The sequence below is a fragment of the Macrobrachium rosenbergii genome, chromosome 6, assembly GCF_040412425.1.
Source record: "Macrobrachium rosenbergii isolate ZJJX-2024 chromosome 6, ASM4041242v1, whole genome shotgun sequence".
Classification (NCBI taxonomy): Eukaryota; Metazoa; Arthropoda; class Malacostraca; order Decapoda; family Palaemonidae; genus Macrobrachium; species Macrobrachium rosenbergii.
The window spans coordinates 50,407,791-50,425,484 of record NC_089746.1 but is presented as its reverse complement, the minus strand read 5'-3'; the positions used below and the strand labels follow the sequence as shown (position 1 = coordinate 50,425,484).

The 17,694-nt window shown below is 37.0% G+C and overlaps 1 protein-coding gene across 4 annotated transcripts in view; it reads left to right on the top strand.

Moving 5' to 3' along the window:
• Positions 1-17,694, top strand: part of LOC136839536 (insulin-like growth factor 1 receptor) — a 62,177-nt gene that overhangs the window by 35,778 nt on the left and 8,705 nt on the right. For all 4 annotated transcript variants that reach the window (XM_067105751.1, XM_067105754.1, XM_067105753.1 and 1 more), the window contains 19 exons: positions 1,150-1,301; positions 2,124-2,315; positions 2,695-2,829; positions 3,077-3,164; positions 4,205-4,374; positions 4,866-5,040; positions 5,767-5,866; positions 6,481-6,642; positions 7,143-7,224; positions 8,286-8,421; positions 9,198-9,375; positions 10,094-10,272; positions 11,126-11,325; positions 12,940-13,103; positions 13,925-14,024; positions 14,649-14,733; positions 15,656-15,738; positions 16,499-16,598; positions 17,285-17,445. In XM_067105751.1, coding sequence (XP_066961852.1) covers positions 1,150-1,301; positions 2,124-2,315; positions 2,695-2,829; positions 3,077-3,164; positions 4,205-4,374; positions 4,866-5,040; positions 5,767-5,866; positions 6,481-6,642; positions 7,143-7,224; positions 8,286-8,421; positions 9,198-9,375; positions 10,094-10,272; positions 11,126-11,325; positions 12,940-13,103; positions 13,925-14,024; positions 14,649-14,733; positions 15,656-15,738; positions 16,499-16,598; positions 17,285-17,445 — 2,642 coding nt within the window. The remainder of the gene's footprint in view (positions 1-1,149; positions 1,302-2,123; positions 2,316-2,694; positions 2,830-3,076; positions 3,165-4,204; positions 4,375-4,865; positions 5,041-5,766; positions 5,867-6,480; positions 6,643-7,142; positions 7,225-8,285; positions 8,422-9,197; positions 9,376-10,093; positions 10,273-11,125; positions 11,326-12,939; positions 13,104-13,924; positions 14,025-14,648; positions 14,734-15,655; positions 15,739-16,498; positions 16,599-17,284; positions 17,446-17,694) is intronic.

Sequence of the window (17,694 nt, the reverse complement as noted above, 5' to 3'; positions counted from 1 at the left end):
TGGAGGGTGTCAAATGTAAAGTTTGAGGGAAGGGAAAATTTTAAAGTATTGTATAATAGAATATTATTTTAAGGCCTCATTTTCTTAGTCATAAAAATGCTTTAGTATAAACTTTTAATTAGGTCCTATTATACCTGACTGCAGACTTGAGAATTGGATATCTATGCAATTTTTTTTTCTTTTCAACCCTTTAAATTGGTTTAATGACTTCACAAGGCAGCATTTTAAAGATTTAATATTTATATGGGCAACTCATTAAAGACTAAATCGATATCGATAAATTGTCAAGAAAGTCAGATCTCTGTTTAAGAAGATTGATTAGCCATTTCAAGATGGTGAAGCAACATCCGAGGCTTGCGAAGCCTAATCTGCATTGAAGCATAGTTCCAGGAAAAGAGGCAATCATGATCTTCATAGTCATCATCATCACTTATTATTTTTTTTGCTTCGCGATGTCACAAGGTTTTCTCATTACTGGGTTAAACTTGGAGGAAAACCTACGTTGAAATATAACATATGATGGAATCAATAATTAAGGGATTACTTGATAAAGGCGCTATGCTTCTCTTAAAACAGAAAATAGTCATGAAGTCTCTGACGAGTTTCTTCTACCTACCATTGAGGTATATATTCCTATGAGTTTATTAGCTTAATTTATATACAGTCTGGTAAAATCATCTACATTGCACGTTGTCATCAAATAGAATAACATCTTAAATCTAATACAATATTCTCCCTCAGTTAACAGGAATGCCTTTTAAAGAATCTTAACGTATACTAATTATTACGCAAGTAAATTTCGATGAAATTTTAATTGAATTTAATTTTCCCTTACAAGTGGAGAGGATTAATAAATGTAAATATAATTCCCCCCCCCCACCCCAAGGGTGGAGAGGAATTGTCAAATATGGAGAGGAATTAATAAATAAAAATGAAAAAAATATTTAATGTCCTATATCATCAGGATGATGAAAATTTAAATAGCTTAGCATTGAGAGTCAGTGGTTTCCAGTATAAAATTAATAAATTAAAATAGAATCAAATAATTGTCCTATATTCTTAAGGAGGTTTTCTGTGCAAATTTAAGTATCGGTGTTTTCAGATGTTAAAGTAACACAATGTCACATCGCTCCCTTTCTTTCCTTGCAGTAATTGACGGGATACGACACGAGTTGATGGAACCTCTGAGGAATTTTTCTATTTGTGGAAGCAGACGCATTGTCAACACAGTTTCTCAACTCAGGAAACTGCGGGGTTGCTCCGTCATCGAGGGAAACCTGCAAATTGTACTTATTGAAAGTGTGAGTCATATTGCTATTGTCAACTGTAGCTTCTCCAAATGTTAATGCTGTATTTTGATTCGTAAGATATTTTATAAACGTCTACCTAACTTGATCAAGGGGTACTGTACTTAATCAGTCGTAAGAGAGTGTAATTCATGGGTTGTTCTGTCAGTAATTACTTGCAACGTTTTTCTCTCCAGAAGTTGGTACAATTGAGCAATTACTGAACTACAACTATGTACTTGAGAAGTTACTGAAACATTTTTTTCTTTCCAGAAGTTAGTAGAATTGAGCAGTTACTGAACAACAACAGTATATATCTATTGGCCTAATCTACTCTATGAACATTTTCCAGGCTCATAGAATACGCTTAACTTACCTCACTTGTGTCATTAAACAGTGTAGCTAAGCCAAGCAAGAAAATCAGCGTACATAAGTTGTACTTTGGGTGTAGTACACCTTGCCTACTTAAGCTGAGCATAGGGTGTTAAGGGTAGATTGTAACTAGATTGTAATTTGAGTGCCTCATGTACACTTAGTATAAATGATCTATGGTGACTGTGGACGTAGTCTGTTACAAGGGTTATATTGAAGGTATATATATATATATATATATATTATATATATATATATATATATATATATATATATATATATATATATATATATATATATATATATATATATAATCTCCTCACCTTCCCTATTAGTACTATCAACCTACCATATGTGGAATGCAACTAGCTAGCCACCTCTAGCTACCCATATTGCTAGCAGTTACATAATAACCAGTCATTCGGGTCTCTTATATTTATCCCCTCTAACTTTTCACGTAAACAGGACAGAGACATCTCCGCCGAATGGGAAAAATATTCGTTTCCCGAACTGGTGCAGATCACCGGCTTCTTACTCGTATTTCGGGTACACGGACTGCGTTCTCTTGGTCAGCTGTTCCCGAATCTAGCTGTCATAAGGGGGATGACGCTGCAGAATGATTACGCCCTTGTTATTTATTACGCAATGCAGCTGGAGGTGAGTTTTAATGAACCTTCTCTGCCTCCTGCTTCAAGAGTCTTAGTAGACTCTCTCTCTCTCTCTCTCTCTCTCTCTCTCTCCATAAAATTTTGCTTGTGTGCTTTCTTCTTGCATCTCTTACTTAACTATAGACTCTCTCTCTCTCTCTCTCTCTCTCTCTCTCTCTCTCTCTCTCTCTCTCTCTCTCTCTCTCTCTCTCTCTCCATAAAATTTACTTGCTTGTTCTCCTCATGCATATGTTACCTAACTATACGATTATTGTTATGGGTGTCGCTTAGAAGGTACTATTTGTCTTTCATAATAATAAAAATAAAAATGCTTTGCAAAAAAGACGATAACATTGAGTTTTTTTTTTACCTATTGCTATTTTCCTTAGACTGTAGGCCTACACAGCCTAACGAGCATTATGAGAGGAAGCGTCAGGATACAAGAAAACTATAATTTGTGCAACGCTGACACCATCGACTGGTCTGCCATCACTGAAAGGGAAATTACAGAAAATGTCTTCAAGGTGAGCTTATGAAAATAGCACTTAAATTTACGGACTGCATGTGCGTGCGGAGATAGACACACACACACACACACAGAGAGAGAGAGAGAGAGAGAGAGAGAGAGAGAGAGAGAGAGAGAGAGAGAGAGAGAGGAGGGCACCAAGAGTTCCTGAATGATCCCTTTACATTTCTACTAGATTATTATCCTCTAAAATGTTAAAGCTTTAGAATATCCTAGTGTATAATGTTCGATTTATTTCCTTGCAGAATAACAACGAAATCATTTGCAATCGTTGCAACTCAGCCAAGAAATGCCCCCGAGACAACTGCTGGTCAGGCTCACGGTGTCAGCGATGTAAGTAATCTTCTTGAAGCATTTTCGGGATAACTTATAAACTGATACACTAGAAATAAATGAATCTGTGTTGATTCAGATGTTAATGTTAACATTAACATCTGTTGTCATCAGTCCTAATTCTGAATTAGGTTTGACGACAAAAGTTGCAAGCAAAGACGACGACGTCAGCAACAAATGGTCGCCATGGCTGGCTAGTAGTACCTTAGTACCTGTCTCTGCTTGGGGCCTAGACCTAATCTTCCATAAATTTATGAAGAACTACCTTCACACTTTGTATGTTACTTTCCCTATGTGGAGGCATTATGGGATGGGTAACGGAGGCATAGGACTCAAAATTTTGCCGTAAAAATATACGTAAACGACAAATTTTCACTATAAGGAATTTTTCACTCGAATGCATTACTGAAGGAGTGTTTGCAGCGACGTCTCGGCCCTAGATGCACCAACGTCTTAAGAAGGATTTTACTCTGCCCACATTTCCGCTTCCTTTCTTCAAACTCTCCGTCTCACTTCTCTAACTATTAATCCTTAGTGCAACTGTGGCGTTTACTCAGGAGTTCAAACTTTAGAGCCTTGAGCTTAAACTCGTTTATTTTAGCGATCTATGTCACCGACAAACCACTTTAATGCCTCTCTTCTCACTGTCTTAGGCGCTGAGTGGCGGCCGGAAGATGTCCCAGAGCTTGGCTTTAAGGCGTAAATTTCATAAACAAACAATGGGAGTTTTATTATTATTATTATTATTATTATTATTATTATTATTATTATTATTGGTGAAGAAATCCACAGTGGCGTAGATGTAAATACGTATTTTAAAAGATTGAGATGAAGAATCGAGCAGGTTCTCGAAAGCTCTCTTTTGTATATATTTTTCTAAAACATACATTTACATCTAACAGCAGCGGATTTCTTCACCATTATGGTGACTCGTGCTGTTAAGAGAGTATTATTATTATTATTATTATTATTATTATTATTATTATTATTATTATTATTATTATTATTATTATTATTATTATCACCGTGTCCACCAACAGTCTGCAGCCCTGAATGCGGGAACCGAAGCTGCGTCACCTACGACCAATGTTGTCACCAACTTTGCGTGGGCGGCTGTACCAAGCCGGATGACGCGGGCGCGTGCGTCGCCTGTCGTAACGTGTCCTTCCTGAATATGTGCCTGGGCAAGTGCGGCAGTAGGTATTATAAGGTGAGTCACGTGATCCGGTTTTAAATAAAAGGGGTGCTTGTGTTTAGTTAATTTGTTTTTAGTTGAACAATCCATTTTAAATTGATACTTTTTTATTTTTGGTAATTTTTTGAAGAATTTAGTTCCTGAACCTGCTATCATTTTCTTGCTCCAGGTATGATTAAAGTTAAGTATGCTACTACTACTACTACTACTACTACTACTACTACTACTACTACTACTACTACTACAATAATAATAATAATAATAATAATAAATTATTATTATTATTATTATTATTATTATTATTATTATTATTATTATTATTATTAGTCAGAAAGTGCGATAATGATGCATTGTGGTTAAATGTTATTTTAACGAAATAACACGAGAGAGAGAGAGAGAGAGAGAGAGAGAGAGAGAGAGAGAGAGAGAGAGAGAGAGAGAATCAATTCCCACATCAATGCCCCCAGATACCCTTTCTTAATGAAATCTCTCTTCCTGCCACACAGTACTTAGGGTACAGATGCGTGGACGAATTGCAGTGTATCAAGATGGGTGATCACCTCTTGTACGATCCCCCGGGAGGGGAGCAAGAGTGCGTGCGCGAGTGCCCAGTAGGGTATCAGGAACGCATCGAAGTGTACCCGGGCGGGAGGGAAGTTCCCACTTGCAAGAAGTGCGATGGTAAAATGAAATTGTTTATTACCTGTTAAAAATAGCATAAGTATGAATTTAAAAGTAGCATAAGTATGAATTTAAAAGTAGCATAAGTACGAATTTGAATGAGTTTTCTCTTGAAAGAATCTGCTATAAACTTCTTAGACCGTTAGTTAGTTGGATGTTTATATATAAATATCAGCATTGCCATTCATTGACACTTAAATCAAATTTCTTTAGCAATTTTCTTTGAGTATGTAGTTATTAGTCTTTAAATAAGTCAAATTACTCTTGTTTTACGCCTGCGTAAAAAATCATAGTTCAATTAGTACCGGTGAAAAACTTTGCAAACATTTTATGACATTTTAAAAAGTTCTTAATAGTTTCATAATTTTTTATACGAATAAAGACTAAATTAGAATCTGACATTTTTTCATGTAAATTAATAACTTGACGACATGAAGGTAAATGGGCTCGGGCAGTATTTTTATCTGTAATACTTTACTCTAGAGAAAGTCTTTAATTATATCATAGAAAAATTTTATATGCAACTGGTACAACTGTCTTTGTCGTTTAGATTTGGACAATAATTTGTCCATTTTTTTTATATACATTTCATGGGGATATTGAGAAAATTCTTAACTTCAGTTAGCCTAAACTCCAATTACAGGTATGAAATATTCAATTCATAGTTTAAAATCTGCTATGTATATGAATATTACACAAGTCAGTAATCCTCGCTTTCCTTGATAGGAGTTTGCACCAAAATATGCCGAAGCCAATTCATCAACAGTATCGAGAAAGCACAGTCTCTTCAAGGATGTACGGTTATTGATGGGCCTCTGATAATTAGGTAATGTAAGATAAGTTCATAATTTTGAGTTGATTTGGCACAATAAAGGTAACGTTTGGGCAAATAAGTAAAAGGGAGATGATAAAATTCCAATTTCAAAAGGGTCAACGCTGCTCCAACCACCAAAAACGAGAGAATGTTGGGAAAATTGTTTCTTTATTTAAATATTTGGTGCTCAGCATCTACATAATTTGATAAAATATTATGCCTTCAGCCTCATTATTCTATGAAGGTATTCGGTAAGTCAGGGATTAATGTTTAGTCTTTTGTTGTCAAAAGTAATATTGAATAGATGATCTTTTCACAGCAACAGCTGTTTGGTCGTTCATACAGTTGAGATATGTTCGTGTTTTCGTAAAGCTTATACTCAAGATAAGTCTCGGTTTAACTACAGTTACAATAAATACTCCTCTCTTAACACTATTGAAAATACGACCTTCTGAAAAATAAAAGCTTTTCAAAACTATATACTGTACACGCTGATTCGTCATTGGTAAAAACCTCGCTGCCGGTCCCAATGTAGCTTTTGCATATTGTTATATAATGAGGCAAAATAATAAGTAGCTCTTATTATAAGGGAAAAAATAATGTAACCAACATCTCCCGTCCCGCAGCATCACGGGAGGGAAAAACATCTCGAAGAGAGTGACTGAGAGTCTGAAATTTGTGCGAGTGGTGAGGGATTACGTCAGGATCTTCAGCTCCAACGCCCTCATGTCGATGGAATTCCTCATGTCTCTCCAGGTCATCGAAGGGAGGAAATTGTACATTGATAAGTGAGTAATTGTTGCAGTTGCTTTGGCGTGTAATCACAAAATTGTCAGTTAATTGTTATATTTTCTTTCGTTTGCCATCATGCTTGATCGTCGCAAAGGGGTAGTGCCGTCAGTGCACCTCATGCGGAGCACTGTAGGCATTACTAGGTTCTTTGCAGCGTTCCTTAAGCCACTAGCTGCAACCCATTTCATTTCTTTTACTGTATCTCCGTTCATTTTCTCCTTCTTCCATTTTACTTCCATCCTCTCTTAACAATTGTTTCACAGTGCAACTATGAGGTTTTCCTCCTGTTACACCTTTCAAACCTTTTTACTCTTAAATTTCCCTGTCAGCGCTGAATGACCTCAAATATCCCAGCGCTTGACCTTCGACCCAGATTTTATATTCCATTCCATAATACGTGATGGAATTCCGTTGGAAAGATTAAATCATATCATCAGTCGCCTTTACACTAACCTCCTGCATGATAAATTGTTATAACTGTTTTCATTTCCTCAAGGTACGCCTTATACATACATGACAACGAAAACCTGGAGATGATATGGGACTGGGACACCCACGTCAACTTGACTATAACGAAGGTTAGTGCGTAGTTTTATATAACAATGGTAGTCAAATTTTGTTAGGATGCAGATGAAATTGTTTAGAGAGCCTCGGTGGCTCAGTCGGTTACAGCAGCAGCTTCGGACTTCGTAGAGGTCTGTGGCGCGGGTTCAAAACCCGCAGCCGACTGGTCAGAGAGGCAGACACTTTGCTATCCGTGTAAACATCCCGGGATTATATATGTAATCAACGGATAGGTTTGTAAAAAGCAAATGGATGTTACAGACTAAATACACACACGAAACAAAGCCACTACAACACCTTCTAAAAACATAAACATCTCACACGTCTCGAACTCTCGCCATACCCGCGCAATAACTTCTCGCTGCTGGGAAGAAAGGGCGTCGGGTCGGCTATGATACATGAAACATACGTACCGGGGTCTAAGCGATGTCAGGCAGGGCAGCCGATCGAGACCACAGGTCTACCCAAAGCATCAAAAGTCCTTCAAAAGAAGGCATCGTGCTTACCCCATACAAAAATTGGAATAAAAGCACGTTAAAAGAGGAAGAAGAAGAAGAAGAAGCAGATGAAATTGTTTAGACTGCTAGTTTGTGGTGGCTTGATTTGATTATATACTTTACATATTTTTTCTTTATTCTCTCTTTTGTTTTGGAGACATTGTTCCTTCGGCTGGACCATCAAGTGATTTTAGAAAGCTCTTTCTCTCGTTTAGATTTTTTTCGAAAATTCTTCTGTGCTATTTTTTCTATGAAGTGATGTATACGATATACTATCCTATACTTTAAAGTAATACAAAATGTATAATATCCCGTTATCATTTCCTCTAGAATGATATTATTTGTACATTTTCCAATATACATTTAATGGAACAAGATATATATATTGTCCACATTTGAGAATTTTATGTATTTAATGATGCATATTTCCTATATATATTTTTTTGCAGAATGAGATGTAATGTGTATTTATCCACCCATTTAAAACATGTGCAAAATGTGCATTTTCCACCTGAAATTGTAGATTTTACAACTATTTCACACAAGGCATAGGCGTCCTCTTTTCCTTTTCCCTTCAGAGAAACGCAAAGGTCCTGTTTCATTCGAATCCTCGCCTCTGCTACGAGAAAATCGAACAGTTCCTGGACAAGGTCGGTCGACAGAGCGAGGAAAGCAACTTAGATATGAAACTTACAAATGGAAACAAAATCGCCTGTAAGTTTAATTCATCGATTTTATATTGTTTAGGATATAGTTTACTGTGGCTTTATAACAGTAGATTGAACTTTATAATCACGTGAAGGTATTAATGAAGGTTAATGACTGTGTCGAGGGAATTAAGATTGTGTCTCTGTATTTGTCAAAATATGTACAATTTCATGTGCTATATATTGTTGATGAAACTTACTGGATGGTCTATTGACGAAAACTGGTGGTGTATTTCATTACGGAAACTGTGTAGTGTTTATAATTGTGTGTACTTGAAGATAAACCCGAAATAAGAGAGAGAGAGAGAGAGAGAGAGAGAGAGAGAGAGAGAGAGAGAGAGAGAGAGAGACTTCTATAGTGTGCTATAAGCAGCGACCCCGTAGGGGAATAGTGCCGTCATTGCACCTCACATGGTGCACTGTAGGCATTACTTAAGGTTCTTTGCAGCGTCCCCTCGGCCCCCAGCTGCAACCCTCTCCATTCCTTTTACTGTACTTCAGTTCATATTCTCTTTCTTCCATCTTACTTCCCACCCTCTCCTAACAATTGATTCATAGTGCAACTGAGAGGTTTTCCTCCTGTAACACCTATCAAACCTTTTTACTGTCAGTAAAAAGGGAATGATCTCATAGGTCACAGCGCTTGGCCTTTGGCCCAAATTCTATATTCTGTTCTGTTTTAAGCAGCGAATTGTAGTCAGCACTAAGGGGATTTTGTGGCTTGCATCCAACATACACTGAAGACCTGTGAGCAACGAGTAACCCGTTCCTTCGCATCCTCAGGTCGCGTCATGAAGCAAAACATCATCCTGAAGGCGATGAGGCACCGCGGAGTCATCGAGATAAAGTGGCACACGGCGTTCATTACCCCAGACGACCGGATGCTCTCCGGGTACTACGTGTACTACAAGGCGTCGAAGAACAACGAGACTTACTTGGGCGGAAGAGATGCTTGCGATGAGTAAGTGAGGAATGAAGAAAAAAAGACTGCAGTGACTAACGATAGTAAAGCTAGCTAGCTCTCTCTCTCTCTCTCTCTCTCTCTCTCTAGGTTGAGATTTAACTAAATGGCTTACCGTCTCTCTCTCAGAATTTCTGTGCTATATTGTCAACTGTAATTGTGCACTATCCTAACAAACGTTTCTCTCTCTCTCTCTCTCTCTCTCTCTCTCTCTCTCTCTCTCTCTCTTAGAATTTCAGTTCGCTATTGTCAGCTGTAATTGTGTAGTCTCTCTCTCTCTCTCTCTCTCTCTCTCTCGGAATTTCAGTGCTTTTGTCAACTGTAATTGTGTATTTCCTGAACTTCCAATACTGTACCTAATGTTTTTTCTAGGGGCACAGCTCCCTGTAATCACTGCATGACACTCATTTTAAGGACAAGGACCTTAGTAGGATCTCAAACTTTAGCATGTCCTCTTCTCAGAACAGTAATCCACTACATTGGTAATTACTAATTTTATTTTAATTCTTTAGAATTATCATGGAGCGATGCTGCCTTTATTTTTGCTTAATATTACACGTACTAGTTAGCTATCGTTGTATCTCCATTCTTTCAGAATAAAAATATATTACGCTATTATCCTGGACTCGTACTAATAAAGTAACTAAACACTAACGCTTTACTACGCTACTGCCAGGAAATGATCGCTCCAGCAACCAGATCCCTTTAAATGTTTCAGTGACTGGACTATGAAGTACGTCGAGATCAACAAATTCGACACCTGGATCGTCAGGTATCTCAAATATTTGGAGCCTGACACCAGATACGCTATTTACGTGGAAACTGACACGGTGGTAGACTACGACAGTGGTGCCAGAGCACGGTCTAACATAGACTACGTGAAAACATTGCCCTATAGTAAGTTCATAGAAAAGCTTTCTGTTCATTAAGAACAGGAAAAGATGACTTACAGTTTGCTCTTAAGAAAGCTGTCCAGCAGTAAGTTCTTTAGAATGCTGCCTCTCAGCAAGTTCTTTAGAATGCTGTCCCTCGGTAAGTTCTTTAGAATGCTGTCCCTCAGTAAGTTCTTTAGAATCTCCCCCAGTAAGTTTTTTAGAATCTCCCCCAGTAAGTTCTTTAGAATCTCTTTAGAATGCTGTCCCTCAGTAAGTTCTTTAGAATCTCCCCAAGTAAGTTCTTTAGAATCTCCCCCAGTAAGTTCTTTAGAATCTCCCCCAGTAAGTTCTTTAGTATCTCCCCCAGTAGGTTCTTTAGAATCTCCCCCAGTAAGTTCTTTAGAATCTCCCCCAGTAAGTTCTTTAGAATCTCCCCAGTAAGTTCTTTAGAATGCTGTCTCTCATCAAGTTCTTTACAATGCTGTCTCTCATGAGTTCTCAGATTAATGCTGTTTTAATTACCAATACGATGAGACGATAAATTTTAAGATGACAAAAATATTAAGTAAATTTATCGGTCTTAAAAACAATGAAGTTTAAGGCTTTTATAGACGTTCGTAGTTTTTTTATTTTAGCGGTAAATTCTTAAATATACGCCTTTCGGTAAGATTACGTCTGTGAAAATTTCTTTCCTGGTAACTTCACGGAAATGTTGATAAATGCATCACGAAAAACACGGATTTTCAGTAACTAAACAGGAACTTTGTCATTAAGAAGGGTTACAAGAAAATACTCTAGATCAACACATTCACGAATATTGCATTTCAGAAAGTTCATGAAATTATGCTCCATATGATTTATGGGTTTTTTTATAGACCCAGACAGACCAAAGAACCTGAAAGTCCTGAAGATAAGCGAAGACAGCGTCTCCATGGGCTGGTCACCACCTCGCCAAGCCAATGGAATAATAGATCATTACGTCGTTAGGGTGAAGCCATTTCCTTTTCCGAGCAGGAAGGGCTGCCCTGATTTCACTTCTTCGTATCTTGCCAGCGAAGATATCCTTCAGGAAAAGGTACTGAGACGATCGTGTGAGGCTTTGTTCAGTTTTCTTAAGCACTGTGAAGTATTGTTTTTAATATGTAGCTTTGTTCAGTTTCCTTAAGCACTGTGAAGTATTGCCTGTCCATAAGAAGCTTTGTTCAGTTTTCTTAAGCACTGTAAAGGATTGCCTTTTAATATGAAGCTTTGTTCAGTTTTCTTAAGGACTGTGAAGGATTGCCTTTTAATATGAAGCTTTGTTCAGTTTTCTTAATGACTGTGAAGGATTGCCTTTTAATATGAAGCTTTGTTCAGTTTTCTTAAGCACTATGAAGTATTGCCTTTTAATAAGAAGCTTTGTTCAGTTTTCTTAAGCACTGTGAAGGATTGCCTTTTAATATGAAGCTTTGTTCAGTTTTCGTAAGCACTGTGAAGTATTGCCATTTAATATGAAGCTTTGTTCAGTTTTCTTAAGCACTGTGAAGGATTACCTTTTAATATGGAGCTTTGTTCAGTTTTCGTAAGCACTGTGAAGTATTGCCTTTTAATATGAAGCTTTGTTCAGTTTTCTTAAGCACTGTTTAAATATGAAGCTTTGTTCAGTTTTCGTAAGCACTGTGAAGTATTGCCTTTTAATATGAAGCTTTTGTTTAGTTTCCTTAGGCACTGTGAAGTATTGCCTTTTAAGATGAAGCTTCGTTCAATTTTCTTAAGCACTGTGAAGTATTGCCTTTTAATATGAAGCTTTGTTCAGTTTTCTTAAGCACTGTAAAGTATTGCATTTTGATATGATGCTTTGCTCAGTCTTAAGTTCCTAAAGCATTTTTGGATTTTCAAGACTTAAATACGAAACTTTGTTCCATTCCCTGAAGCACTTTGATTATTTTAAGTCTTAAATTGAAGTCCCCAGTCTTCTTGATATCAGCACTGATGACATTATTCAGACTACAGTATTCGTCGCACAGACTACAGTACTCATCCTTGAAAGCAGTAGATACGTCCTTCTATTCAAACCAAAGTTTCCAACAGAGAAGGCCTTTGGCTAGTCCTGAAGTGGATTTCCAGGGATTTGCAACATTAGACTTGGTATAACCCTTACATTCCATATTTGATCCCAGTGATATCTGTACCATCCTTTTTGAAAATCCAGTCACAAGTAAATATAAATTGTGTTTCATGCAAATTTCACATATATCTGACAAGCGCATGTGTTCAGTATGAAATGAAAATCTTGTGTATATTATTTTATGTCCCCATACTTCCCATTTACCTAATATCAGTAAAATATTCACCACGTGTACACATAATTTTCTTTAACTTAGCGACCTCATTGACCCAATATCGAGTAAATACTAACCATATTTGAATCAGTTTCATACTACTCTGATGACTAGTGTCCCCAATATTGAGCATAGATTAATAAAGCTTATAATAAAATCATACTAGCCCATTGATACAATGTATCAAATATAAAGCAAATATTAACTATGCAAATGAATTTCATACTGGCCATATATCCTCACGTACCTAATGCTGAGTAAATATCAATAGTTATTATCAAAGAACTCTGAGTGTCAAGTAAACACATTTTACGTGATATTTCACACCAGCTGCAAGACCTCGAACCTATTACTATCCTATCCCACAGGAGGATGTGAGCAGCACAACTCATCCTCCGGTCAGTCCTGACAGCGAGGCGGAGACGCAGCAGAACAACCCGAAGGAGTGTTGCATGTGTCCTTTGGAAACCCGGCGGCAGCAACTGAAGAAGGATATTACGTTCAAGGATGCCCTTTTTTATTCAGTCTACACGTGAGTGGAGGAGTTGACGATTAGATAAATTTAAAGGAGTCTGTGGGGGAAGGTTCACCCATTTAAATAAGTCTGTGGGGGGGAGGGGAAGAGGCGGGGGATAATGGCACGGCTGGGTTCAGGAGCTAAGTCTCTGGATGGGTAAGGAAGCGTAGGGTATGATAGGTTAAGGCAAGACTATTACTGTATTAATATTAAGGGCCCATAATACGTCCAATTACCAAAACACTGGTGATTATGACATACAGCGATCTGTTTTCACAAGATGTAATTAGTAATCATGAAAAATTATTTTAAACCTGAAGAAAACTTATGAGTTCTTATAATAACCGTTTAACTTATGAACTTTAGTTATTGTTTATTGGATACAATTCGTGATTTTAAGATTATGATTGGGAAAACTAAGATCCATGTTATAAGATTTAATTATTTTGAAATCGTTTCTTTTTTATTTCAGTGAGAATCTTACTTGGATACGTTTATTGAAAAAAAAAAAAATAGATTGGAGATATGTTGATGGAGAGTTGTAAAAATATTGTTGTGTGTAATAATACAGCAGCAAAAAGTTTAAATAACAATAATATGTAATAATGAAATGAAATCTTTATAATGAAATCTGGTGTCAAACTGAAAAATAAAAACTTAAACCAAAGTTTTTAAAGACTCAGTTTTACTCAGTGGAATACTTAAAAAAAAAAAACTAAGGATTAACGTAACATATTTCTTGTTTAGATTTAGATGCAATCTTCAGCAAACTAATTTATTTATTTATTTATTTTGATTTATTTCTTTATTTATGATCTTGATTCTTTTCCTTCAAGGGGCCATTCCTTCCGGCAAGTAAGAGACACTCACGAGGACAGCATTTCTACGTACAGCAATTATATAGACACAACTGATATCGATGTTGAAGTTCCCCAGGTGAGTGATTCTCTCTCTCTCTCTCTCTCTCTCCAATAAGCTGTAGGTCCCGTTGCTAGGTAACCAATTGGTTCTTAGCCACTTAAAATAAATCTAACCCTTCGGGCCAACCTTAGGAGAGCTGTTAATCAGCTCAGTAGCCTGGTTAAACTAAGGTATACTTAACTCTCTCTCTCTCTCTCTCTCTCTCTCTCTCTCTCTCTCTCTCTCTCTCTCTCTCTCTCTACATGCTCCTATGCTTCAGTCATCCACGTAACCTGAAATCTGAGCAATTTTCAGCAAACTGTAAAAAGTTAATTGACACTGAAAGACTTCTGGAAGAAAGGTGCCCTAATGTGTGTGTGTGTGTTTGTGTGTGTGTATCCATGGGTATGAATAGTTATCCTTTAATGAATAAGGGTATTACTTAGTTGAAATAGTTATTTGTTATTCAAATCCAAATAACTAATTAAACTTTAATGCGCTTTGCTCTGTTTGTTGTTTATTTTCCATTATGTTCTTGGATTCCTTGAGTTTACTTGGGTTGAATGTTTACCTTTTCACATATGGTTAATCGTAAGTTACCTGGAATACTTTTTAAAATACTTTTTAAAATACTTTTTAAAAGTATCTTGTTTGTTGCAGGGGCAAGAGCCATTCCCGACGGATTACATAAAACCTACTCCTTTCACGTTGCCAGAAAAGTATCCGCTGAAGAATCGGTTTTCGTGTAAGTGTTTTTTTTCCTTATATTAGATTCTAGCTGTAGACTCTTATTTTAGTATATTAGTATAAATAAGTTTTGTTGATTTTTGAATGATCTAAAATGGTAATGAGGTATTTTTGAACTTGAATGCACACTGATTAATCGAACTAATAAGCTGAGTGGTGCCCATGAATATGAACAGGTATCCTTCAATAAATAGGAGTGTTCATTCATTTGTATGGTCATTTTCATTTTGAAAAGATACCTTTAAATTATCACTTTAAGAAATAACCATGAAACGACCGAGGAGGTAGGTTGGGGTTGGGGGTATTGTAAATTCGCGGCATTGTAGAATCGTCCTTTAGGTGTAGTGACTTACCGACCCTTTCGACTCCCCTTCCCTATTAACACAGCACCCTCCCTGTCCATCACCCCCCCCCCCCGTCCCATCACCAGAGCCCCCTCCCTACTCCTACCACCAATACGGATAACTTCTCTTAGTACGAAGTCTAAAATTAGCAATTTTTTCCTTCTCGCCGAGCCTGCTCTCGACTAAATTAATTTGATTTTAAAGTGATCCAACCTCCATCGTTTCGAATACACACGCACACGCACAAAGCCTGCGTACTGTTGCTGAAGCCGTTCTAGTATCATTAGTAAGAATTAGCAGCTTAGATATTTTTATGTAAAATAAAAAAAAAGACAGTGTCAACTATGATTGCGGAGATGCATCTAAATTTAGGCACGACTTGAATAGTTTTGTTTCGTTTTTTGCAGCTTATTTTTCTAGCAGTTTCCCCCCGAGATAGCTACAGAAAAGGAAAAGGTCTTTATTCCTCCTCTGTGTGTAATAAGGTGTCATTTTTTAGTGTTTCTTGTTTGGTGTGTAGATGTATGTACATGTGTATGTGTATGAGTATAAATAACAACCTCCTTTGATATAAAGTTTCAGAAGAATGGGTAACTTCAACAAGAAACACGACCATCTTCATACCAGGCCTCAGTTACTACACCAGGTACAAGGTTGAGGTTAGTTTTTTTTTCCAGTATTTTCTTTAGCTTAATTTACAAGTTTATTTCCTGAAGGACTTTCCTGTTGGGAACCATAATCTGACTTAGACAAAATTTTCTTCTGTATGTTAAACAATATCTTGGGCAAAGCTAGTTATTTAAAACGCTAATGAGAATTAATCTCAGAATCTCGTATATAAAGGAATATTGCAAAGCTTTTGTTAACAGACATGCATGTATTTTTCTTCTTGACAAAGGAATTACGCGTTTCCCTAAGTAAGCACATTAACACTTCATTGATTCTTGCCATTTCCCGTTCTAAATAAGATTGGCCTGACGCTTTCTTCCTGCCAAATCTCACTGTTTCTTCAGTCTTATATTTTTAGTTTTCTGAAAAGAAAACTATTGTGCCGGCTTTGTCTGTCCGCCCTCAGATCTTAAAAACTAATGAGTCTAGAGGGCTGCAAACTGGTATGCTGATCATTCACCCTCCAATCATCAAACATACCAAATTGCAGCCCTCTAGCCTCAGTAGTTTTTATTTTATTTAAGGATAAAGTTAGCCATAACCTTGCGTCTGGCAACGATATAGGCCAGGCCACCACCGGGCAATGGTTAAATAATCATGGGCCGCGGCTCATACAGCATTATACCGTGACCACCGAAAGATAGATCTATTTTCGGTGGGGCTTGATTATATGCTGTACAGAAAACTCGATTACGCTGAAGAAACTTCGGCGCATTTTTTACTTGTTAATAAGCGCCATTTTTCCTCTAGGTATCCGCGTGTCACCCTCCATTATACAACGATAAAGGGAGGCAAACGGTTCTCTGTTCCCTTCAGCCAGCAACGAAATTCGTCATAACACTGGAGAAAAGTAAGATTACTAATATAAATCCCCTACTTAGCCCATACACGGCGTCTTTATGATTTAAGAAAACCAAATTCAAAGAGATAATTGTAAGACTAAGGAAGCGTGTCTGTGACTTCATGCAAAGCAGATGAAAGCAGTGGTTAGGTTTGTCAGAGTAATGGATTTTTTTGGTGCTTAAGTTGATGAGGTTATTACCAGCGGATGAATCTCAAACAGCATGGATAAGAAAATTACTTTCCGTTTTATTAAGTCTTAGTATTCTTGGGAAATCAGTGCTTCATATGAAATTGTCATAAACTATTCATTATGCTGACAAAGATATGCCCGGCAGCATTTCCAATTTTTTATCTTTGACATACCAGTTCTGAACTACTTGTTAAACTTGTCCTAAGCAACAAAATTTCCTTGATTAGTTACGTTTTACGTACCATTAATGCCCCAGTTTTCATTTGTGTTCTTATATCCATTTATCTGTGGAATACTTATTAAACTTATGGCCATCATCATTGCATTGTTTTAAGCATGACTTCTTATAGCTCTGCATTATGTGAGTAAGCCTTTATGAATTAACTTATTCTGTCATCACTGTATCATTTTAGTCGTCTTGCCCAATTATCTTTACCTATTAATTATACCTGTTTAAATTTAATTACATTTATACAGCATCACATTTTCCTAATTCCACAAAGGTGGCGCCAACCACGTGACCAATTTCTCCGTGGTGGACAGTAGTCAACCTGGTACCCAGGTCATAGGTTGGGACCCCCCAGAGTTCCCCAATGGAGAATTAATTGCTTACGTCATCGTCCTTCAGCCGCAGGCTACGCCATCTAATTGGGCTTCAAGCAGGGTAAGCCTGTGAAATTGGACTTCTGTTACTGTGAGTCTGTAGTCAGTTGAATCTATTAGACTGATGTTCATTTAATGACTCAAAATTTGTGGCCTGAACACTTAATAAACTCACACAGTATGAAAGAAAATGGGTGACCTTAAGTACGTATACGTTGAGTGCAGATGGGAAGTAATAATTTGCTGTGTAGTATTTGATGAAAATTAGCTAGCATATAATAATAATAATAATAATAATAATAATAATAAT